The following is a 10,034-nucleotide window of genomic DNA, read 5'->3' as shown; positions in this document are numbered from 1 at the left end:
TTCCTCAATTTCTCCCATCTCATAAACACCCAATTTATTCATAAGATATTTTAGAACAATTCCATCTTTCAAAGTCCTATCAACCGTATTTTAAGACACCATTCTCTAATTGACTTGCTTCTGAAATAGATTATTGAATACCTTTCAAATATTGAACATTTTGCCTTAGACGAAAAGCTCTTAAATGCAGTAATTGTATTAAAAAAAAAAATCAATCGATGACTTGGCTGTCATCATCAAAGTGTTTACCATGGCCCAAACACTGATGTCACCATTTGGGTGACAAAAGCAAATCAGGAGGTTTTGCTAAATAAATTTGTCTAGCCCTCCTTGGCCTCTGTCCTCATCTAGTTTGACACAAGCTATTTCCTTTCACTGATGCATTTACTTTCTACAGATATAATTTAAAAAATAATTTTTTTTTAAAGCACTGAAAATTCCATCCTGACATCCACTGGAATGCAGAGGTAGGCCTGATCAGCTGGGCATGTCAATCTCATCAGGCTTCCTTCGTATGTCAGGTTTTGTTCAGTAACAAAGTTGAAAGATGACCCACGTTACCTAACAGAAAACTAAAAATTTTAGTGAAAAACACTTCCGTGGATGGGAAGGGCTTCAGAAGTTGGCACTTAAGTTATTTAATATTAGACACTGTAAGACTGGGCTGTAAAAAATCAAATCGCCTAGACTTTAGAAAAGGCAATTGCAGTGGCAGGTTTCAAGAAACTGGCATAGCACTGATATTAGTATCTAAGAGCACTCCTCTTGATGTGCAGGAGAAAGCTTAAATGTGTCTCTCTGGATACTTAGTGAAGCCAGCAAACAATGTCCCCAGTCTGTGAACAACTGATATGAAGAACCACACCTTCAATTTTCCACGCGGACCATACTTCCCCTCCTCCCACTTTCCTCCCTCCCAACCCAGACAGGTGATTACAGACAAGGAGGCGGTGAAGTTGCTTCAAAATATTTAATACGTGTCAGACACGTAAAGTTACATTTTTATACAAAAATCAAAACAACGAAGGAGAAAATACTGTACAAAAACCTTGTCAGCTCCCCCAACCTTTATACAACAAAGACTGGAGTCACTATCTACAAACCCATAAGGTCTTTCCACTTAGGGCTTCTGTCTGTAAACTTTGTTTCCTTAAACGGTTTTTAAAAGCACTGTGTAGTAGGTCTGATCTAGAGCTTTTAAAAAATAAATCTTTTATCTATAAACTCCGTACTTCCCAGCTTGAACTCCGCCGTGAAGTTCATCAAGCTTCTTCCCTGTCGGGAAGACAAGGACCGCTAACGTTCCCCTTTCCCAGAGCGATCACAGAGTATAAACGTTTCTTCAGGGAGAGAGAAAGGTGGGGAGGGAGAGAAATCACACAAGCCCCTAGTCCGGACGAAATGCCTCTAGTGTGAGGAAATCCTGCGAGGAAGCGCCGCTCCTGGCCCCGGTGCGGTCCTAGCTTTCACGTGAGGGGTCTGTGTGAAGTCCCTTCCTCCCCCGCCAGCCAACGGGGAACTCCCCGGCCCCGGCCTTCCCCGCCGCTTCCTTCTCGGCGCTGCCGGCGGCGGAAAGTCCCTGTCTGCCCCCAACCTCCCAAGCCCAGGGGAAGGGGGGATGCACTCCAGAGACACAAAGTAGTCCTAATTCAACGACACAAACTGACACACACAGACACAAAAGTCCACGATCGTGCTCTTCCGATAAGCCTCACACTCCCCAGTCTCAAGAGGAGACCCGAGAGGCTCCGCACAGCCGGCCGCCAAGCCCGAGGGCAGTCGGTGCCGCCCGGCGGCACCCGGTCTCCTCACGCTCGGCGCCGACGGCCTCTGGGGCGTCCTCGCAGCCGGAGAGGCCCAGCCCTCACGTCGGGACGCCCGCTGCTCAACCTCTTCCCGCTCGGGGATCCGAGAGCTCAGAAGGCCACGATGGCAGTGCTCCAAGGGTTGATGTCTCTCAGCACCGGCTTATCGCAGCAGATCTGCCCGGGCTCGGCGGCTTCCGGACCGCTCTTCTCTCCCTCCGCTTCCTCCCGGCCGCCCCCGGGGCTTTTCCGTAAAAGTCCCGAGAAGCTGGAACCGAAGATGCTAATGAGGTTGGCCACGTTACCGGTCTCCATCTCCTCCTCCTCCTCCGCGGCCGCCCCCGCCGCCGCCCCGCCCGGCTGCTCTTCTGAGTTCCGGCGGGGTTTCTTGAGCGGGGTCGAGCCGGGAGCCGGGCAGTCCGCGGGGCCGCCGCCCACCCCCTCCGCGCCGCGCTTCCTGGGGCAGACGGGGGGCGGCACGGGGGGCTCGGGCCCGGCGGGGCGCGGCGCGCGGCAGCCGTCCACGCGGGGAGATGCGCTCATCTTGTCCTCGTCCCCCGGGGGGCAGCCGCAGGGGCGGCGCGCTGCCCCAGGTCCCTGGGGGAAGACGTCTGAGCCTCCGGCGGGAACCCCGGCTCCTCCGACCGCCGTCTCTCGCGGTCCCTCCACGCGGCGCCAGGCAGCTTCCGCCGCCTCCGCCTCTCCGCCCTGAAGGGTGTCCCCGGCGCCCGTCACCGTGGCCGGAGGCTCCGCGTCACCCTCCCGTGGCACTTCTGGGACGGCAGGGAGCTCCATCTGGGGCTCGGGCTCCGGCCAGGCGGCACAGGCGGCCGGCGGAGGTGGCTCCCCCCAGCCCGCGGGTGGCCCGGCCACCGACTCCCCAGCCTGCTGCGGCAGCGCCGGAGCCCCCGGGTGACCGGCCAAGTAGAGGCCGGGGCACGGGTCGCTCAGGTAGACCTGGCGGGCGCTGCGGAGCACCAACGAGACCAGGAGGTTCTTGTGCAGCTTGATGCCGCCGCGCTGGACCCGCGAGTTGTAGATCTTGCCCAGGGAGATGCTGACGATGCGGTGAGCCTCCAGTTTGAACTCCATCCTGCCTCACCTTCCCAGGGCTGGCGCGGAGGTGACAGAGTGAGCCCCAACCCACGTTCCGAAGCTCAGACGGGAACGATAGGCGTCAACGAGTCCGCCCCGGCGGTGGACTCTGGATCTCTGAAGACTCCGAATAGAAACGGCTCCGGCGACGCACTCGGTAGCTCTTGCGCCCTCCCCACCTCAGCTCCGCAGCCAGGTTGGGGTCGGGTCGCTAACTGAGGGCAGTCTGGCCTCCGGGCGCCTTATAAAGGCCTCCCGACAGCCAATAGCGAAGGGCCGCCAACCGTTCCGGGGCCGATCGGCGCGCCCTCGTGCGCCTCGTGCGGCCAATCGGAGACCGAGGAGGGGCGCCAGGGCCATTCGAACGTTGGTCCCGCGGAGCAGGCTCTTAAAGGGGGCGACGCGCGCGACCGCTGACCGGCGGGTCGCGGCCAGTGCTCCGAGCGGCGGGGGACCGGATGGCCACGGTGTTGTTTGTACTTAAACTTGCTGGCCTGTGCGCTACTTGCCGCAACCAAAGCGAACTAAACCATTCGAACTTTCATCCGACTATGGTGGTGGACTTTGCTCTGCAATAAAGTCCTGATCCTTCTCTGATCAACACTCCTCCCTCCCCCGCCACCGTTTGCAAGGCGTCACACACCCGTAAGCTCCGGGGCAACCCGACAGAAATGGAGATGATGGCAAAACGTGGCACAGGATACCCTTGGATAACAAATAGTGTTACTACAAGATATTTAGCAGATATTAATTTTGGATAAATCCCTTGCCTTCTAGAGTCACATACACTCGTTAGCACCTGTCAATTTTAACACCGAAGAAAGAAAAAGGGAGTTCTAAAAGTTCCAAAGTTTCTGACTGCTTATGAAGGCTTTGTGTCTATGTACAAAGTTTTTGGTTCTCCACTAAAGCTAGCATCTATCACTTTGTTCTCCAGATTCTAAAACCAACACAGTTGTCAGATCAGTTACAATGAAAGGTGGTACACGTTCTCCACAGTGATTTTTCTTCAACAGGACTGACCAGTCCATCCTTGGAAAAATCTAACAAGTTCTAAAAATACAAATAGAGAAGTCCTGTATTCCCATCATGATGTCATAATTTTATTTTGTGTCAAGGTAAAAATACAGGGGAAGAGTGTTCCAGAATTTTCTGGTCAATCAACGACTTAGTCTATTTACTGAGCCTTACAGCACAGGGTTGTCCAGGGTCCTAGACTGGGTTCCTGGAGAGTCAGTTTGAGTTAGTCCAACCTAAGCTCCACCACAAACCTGCCTGATGACTCTGGTAAATAACCTTAGGATGCTTTAATTTATCCAACTCTAAAAAGGAGAAATCACATACACATCTGCTGTATTATGCAGCATCTTCTGATGAATGACAACTCTCAGCAACAATCTGAGTTATAAAACTAAGCACAGTTTTCTTGGAGTCCACGTGGAACACTGGCCTGATCTTGTATCAGGGTTTGGCCAAGTAGTGTATTTAGTTAGGAAAAATATTAGTGAAAGGTGGGCTTGATTATGGCTAATTCATAATCAGGAGGCCCCCAAAGGATGTGATGGCTCAGTAATTATCTATTCCCCCAACTTAATGACGATAACAGACACCAGTTCATGGGACCCAGTATTTCTCCCCTCTAGGAATTTTCAGCTCGAGTAAAGAAGGAGATAAAATAACAACACAAGTAATTACAAAAGCAAGCCATGTGTTTTGAGTAATAACATGAGAAATTTTTTCTTCTGTTTTCTCTTTCTTTGAGAGCTGGCCATCACTATAAAACACTAAGAGCTCAGGCTCTGAAGACAAGCTTCCTGAGTTGGAATCCCAGCTCTACTTTTTACTTGCTGTGTGACCTTTGGAAAATTACTTCACTTCTCTGAATTGGAAAATTACTTCACTTGTCTTGGACTTTTTTATCTTAAAATAGAGATGATAATAATAGTGTCTACCTCTTAGAGCTTTTGTGAGGAGAAAACAAGGTAACACATTCAAAGCTCCTAGAACAGCCTGACATATAATAAACTAGCAATGGACGCCAGCTATTAGAACACATCACTCCTCACATGACTTGGGGTGGAAAAAGAGGCTGGGGAAGGCAGGAACATAGATGGGAGAAAGAAGTTGTATTTGAGGTGGGCGTTGAAAAACCCTGAGGTGGGCTCCACAAGTTCCAACCAGCAGGAGCAACAGAGTCCATCGTAGGGAACACCTCATTTGGCAGAGATGCCAGGCACCTATAGTAAGTGGAAAAGACTGGGAATAGAAGCTGGGGTTACATGGTAGTGGGTTGTGGATGCCTCAGTGAGGAGATGGGGCTTCCTACAGGGAGCTACTAAAAGTTGTTGAGTAAGAGAACCTCAGAATGTATTCTAGAACGGTCAGTACACTTAATTACCACTTAATTATAAAGGGGACCACTTAATTATAAAGCTCTTGCGGGAGTTTAGGCAAAGAGTAATAAAGGTCTGAACCAGGTGGAGGTAGCAAGAATGAAAAAGCCGAGAGACAAAAGGAACTTTAGTGATGATATGGGATGCCTTCACCCACCCAAACAGGTCACTGATAGAGCAAGCCTCGGGGGAAGACTTCCAGACCCACCTGAGCTGGGCATTGCTCCATCCTCCATGGTGGAAGCAGGCTCCTTCATCACTGTCTCCATTACTTTCTCCTGTCATGCCCAGGGCCCCTCCCAAACTGTGCTCTCATCAAAGGCAGGAGCCCATCTCATATTTGTAGCCAGGAGATAGTGAAAATATTTAACAACTGTAGGATACAGGCACTGACCATCAGGACAGAGTCCTGGAGGCCTTTACAGTGCTGGGGGTTATGGGCAGGCTCCTACAGGAGGGGCTGCGTGGCCTGGAAGGGGGGCACTCAAGAGATTCTGCCAACTGGCATGGAAGCATTTCAAGGTTTTAACACTTGGGATGGCCATACCAGGTGCATACTGAGTGGTTATGCACTTGAACTAATGAATCCCTAGTAATGATATTGTCTACCAGGCACTGAGCTAATCACATATAGGCATTATGTATCATCCTTATAAAGTTCTGAAAGTCCATGTCATTATCTCCATCTACAGGTGACGAAACTAGGACTCTGAAAGGTTAAGTAATTTACAGCTGTAGGTGGAGAGGGTGGGCTTCAACTCCGAACCTATTTAACTCTAAAGCTCGAGTGTGGGGTTCTGGGGCTAGATTGCCTTGTTCCACTTTTTACCTGTTGTGTGACCTTTGGAAAGTTATTTCACATCTAGGTGAAATAAGAAAATTATGGGGCTTCCCTGGTGGCGCAGTGGTTAAGAATCTGCCTGCCAATGCAGGGGACACGGGTTTGAGCCCTGGTCCGGGAAGATCCCACATGCCACGGAGCAACTAAGCCTGTGTGCCACAACTACTGAGCCTGCACTCTAGAACCCGTGAGCCACAACTACTGAGCCCATGTGCTGCAAGTACTGAAGCCCGCATGCCTAGAGCCTGTGTTCCGCAACAAGAGAAGCCATCACAATGAGAAGCCCGCACCCGCAACAAAGAGTAGCCCCCACTTGCTGCAACTAGAGAAAGCCTGCGTGCAGCAGCAAAGACTCAACGCAGCCAAAAATAAATTTAAAAGAAAAGGAAAAAAATCTGTGTTTTAGGGGAAAAAAAAAAAGAAAATTATGTTTTGTAACACGGGCAAGTTATTTAATCTTTCTGTGCCTCAGTCACCTATTGTGTAAAATGGGAATCATAAGAATACCTACAGTGTTTAGTACCGTTCCTAGTGCCATTAAAACATTTATTTATCGTGATTGTTATTATTATACCAGTGCCTAGCTCAGTACTAAGCACATAGTAGGTGTGCTGTTAGCATTTGTTGAATTTTGAATGCTTTTTCTACTATACCAAGTAATAGATGGTCAATAGATGTTTGCTGACTTGAAACTGAGCCTGATTGCTCTTATTATCAGGAGTTCCTCTAATCCTGAGAACAAAACAGAACCTTGAGAACTCATCTCTGGAGGACCTAGGCTCTCATGATCAGCAAGCTTCACCTCCACCTATCGGAAAAAAAAGAGAAAGTATAGAACGTACTCTTCTAAGCTTTAGAAAGCAGAGTTAGAATTTGCCGTCATCAATCTTTAGGATTCTCTCAGTTAAAAAAAAGTTGGTAGCACGATGAGACACACTGGGGGTATCAGAAGGACAGAGGAAGCAACTGCTCTGGAAGAAGTGGCCAGAGGATGTCCATCAAGTCTGTCCTGCCCTTCCACGCCCCATCTTCTCCCCTGGGGCACGAGCAGATTAGCGCGCTGAGTGCTGGCCACGGCTGTCCCCACTCAGGCACTGTCTAGGCTCTGGCCTGAGGATTCCTTTTAACACAGGGCCTGTCTGCCCACTGCTGTTGACTTTCTCGTTTGCATGACGAATTGAAGACTAAGTATTACTATCAGATGATTACAGAGCTTATATTGCCTTAAGTGGAGTCTAGTCTGTGTAAGAACAATGCAAACCCACTATGGATCATGCACACAATAGCTCTGTGAGAAGTAACCGTGGGTGAGAAGTGGGTGAGTGAAATAACGTTCTGTCCTACCTTTCAATGTTAGGACATTTGGAAATTCATTTTGGTCAAAGTTGCTTATGTAAGTGAGTAATCATTTGCATGGCATCCTGAGTTCTTCAGGAGGAAAGCTCCACAGAAATATATTATAAGCACTTTTATGTAAATAATAGCCCTCTTGCTCTTCTGAGAACAGGCAAATTCACCTTTCAACTTTTTCTCTCTCGCTCTTCTGGCATATTTTACATCTTTTTTTTTCTCTTGGCGGCTTGACAACTATAGAATTTCTTTATCGTCAAAGAGCATTTGGGGCTTCCCTGGTGGCGCAGTGGTTAAGAATCCACCTACCAGTGCAGGGGACACGGGTTCGAGCCCTGGTCTGGGAAGATCCCACATGCCACATCCCGTGAGCAGCTAAGCCCGCGAGCCACACCTCCTGAGCCCACGTGCCATAACTACTGAAGCCCATGCGCCTAGAGCCCGTGCTCCACAACAAGAGAAGCCACTACGATGAGAAGCCCACACAGAAGCCCCTGCTCACCGCAACTAGAGAAAGCCCGTGTGCAGCAACGAAGTCACCCAAAGCAGCCAAAAATTAAAAAAATTAAATTAAATTTAAAAAAAATAGCGTTCAACTAGGGGTGGGCACCAAAACCTGCCTGTCTTTTTTTTTCTCCTCCCCGTTTCCCTTCCAAAACTGTTACAGCCCCACCCTCTGTCTTGTCCTAAATTTTGTATGTTGGTTCAGAGAAACTTAGGATGTTTTTATGATCATCTTTGTCATACCTCATCTCCTTTAATACTCCAAAGAAAAACAAATTCCCTCAATAAGTAGAGCATTCAAACTCATTAAAATGAGCATGGTACCCTCTCAAATCACAGAATGAAAAAACACCACTACAGAAGACCCTAGACCTGCACTGTTCAATACTGTAGCCCCTAGGCCAATGTGGCTAGTGCAACTGATGAACTGAATTTTACATTTTATTCCATTCAAATCTAAAAACTGAAACAACATAAAATCCTTTTACTGAAACCCAACTTGTGTCATATTTTTGAGGTTTGCATGGTTAGCATCCAAACTGATGCTGTAGTTGTAAAACACATAGCAGATTTCAAAGACTTAGTATCAAAAAGAGAATGTAAAATATCTCATTAATGTTTTTAAGAATGGTTACATGTTGAAATGATAACATTTTGAATATATTGGGTTAAATAAAATTATTAAAATTAATTTAACCCGTTTCTTTTTACATATGTGGCTCTAATTATATTTCTATTGGACAACACTGCCCTAGGGATAATAAAGGGATAGGGAGGTGTGGACATATAAATATGTATGAGCATATTGTGAGCAATTAACAAATGTCCTTGATTGGTGAAGAGGGAGAGCAAAGGAAAGACAAAGTGAAAAGGAAGTGAAACATGAAACACTTAGATGGTTGTAGAGGTGAGGAGAAAATCAAAGAAAAATGTAAAAAACAGAGCTAATTGGCCAGAAGAAAGTTCTTTCTAGAACTGAGAAGTAGCCACAAAGTTAGAGAAGCCCAATTCTACGTATCTGAATGTGATAACACATAAATTATCACAATATTATTTTAAAATCCAAAATACAAACATGCACACAAATTTCAGAGAGAAAGCCTACTCACTTGGACAGCCTCATTCTCAGGCGTTTTTAGGGTGCATTGAATCTTTTCAATTCTGAAGTCCACCTGGAATTGCAGGACCATTTGTTTTCAATGGGCCATTTTCCTGCACAAAAACCTTCAGTGGTTCCCCATGACCTTTATGGCAAAAATCCAACCCTCTGGCCTGGTCTTCAGAGTACTACATACATTGTTAAAAACAAACAGCCTGGAATGGAATGGGGGAACAGAGCCTGGCTTCTTACCAGCTGTGCATGGGCAGATTTGCAGGTGGTCCTTGTCTTGTAAAATTGGGCAGTTGGACTAAATCAGTGGTCCTCAGAAGATGGCTGCATATTAGAATCATCTGGGGAGCCTTAAATATCGAGTCTCCCAGACCTCACCCCAGATGACTCAAAATCAGAATCTCTGGGGTGAGACCCAGGCAGTGGATGTTTTAAAGCTCTGTAGGTGATTACAGTGTGCAGCCACGTTTCAGAACCAGTGGCCTAGCTGATTGTTTTAGGATCATTTCAGGTCCAGAATTCTATGATTCAATGAATCTAGGCAAGTCTTTCCAACCTTTCTACTACCCTGAGCAACATAAATGCCCCACCTCTTCCTCAGCTGGACAGGTCTAATCAAAAGTATATGTCTCATCTGCTGCTTCCTCAACAGAATGCACTCTCCCCTCCTGCCCAAACGCTGCACCACCATTTCCTCCAGGAAGCCTTCCATGCCCAATGGTATTTACAATGTGTTCACTTGGGCACACACACTCTCATAACCTAACATTCATTTGTTACTTAAAACCACAATACCACTTGTTATCTTATGATACCCTTATGTTTTTGTTTTGTATTTTATTTACTCACAGGTTATTTAACTTTGATGTGGACGTATTTATTTCCCAATAACAATATAAAGTGCTGAGAGGTGCTCCATTACACTTTTTTGCATC

The 10,034-nt window shown here is 47.5% G+C and overlaps 1 protein-coding gene across 1 annotated transcript; it reads right to left on the bottom strand.

The window, feature by feature from the left end:
• Positions 1–955: 955 nt before the first annotated feature.
• Positions 956–3,149, bottom strand: IER5 (immediate early response 5). Its single transcript, XM_036827327.1, has one exon. The coding sequence runs from the start codon at positions 2,895–2,897 to the stop codon at positions 1,917–1,919; it is 981 nt and encodes a 326-aa protein (XP_036683222.1). The 5' UTR covers positions 2,898–3,149; the 3' UTR covers positions 956–1,916.
• Positions 3,150–10,034: the final 6,885 nt, after the last annotated feature.

Source organism: Balaenoptera musculus, chromosome 1, assembly GCF_009873245.2.
Source record: "Balaenoptera musculus isolate JJ_BM4_2016_0621 chromosome 1, mBalMus1.pri.v3, whole genome shotgun sequence".
NCBI classification, from domain to species: Eukaryota; Metazoa; Chordata; class Mammalia; order Artiodactyla; family Balaenopteridae; genus Balaenoptera; species Balaenoptera musculus.
This window is presented reverse-complemented; position numbering and strand designations above follow the sequence as displayed.

What these genes read in the sequence shown, in the direction of transcription:
- IER5 (XM_036827327.1), bottom strand. Translation starts at nt 2,897, where the DNA reads ATGGAGTTCAAACTGGAGGCTCACCGCATCGTCAGCATCTCCCTGGGC.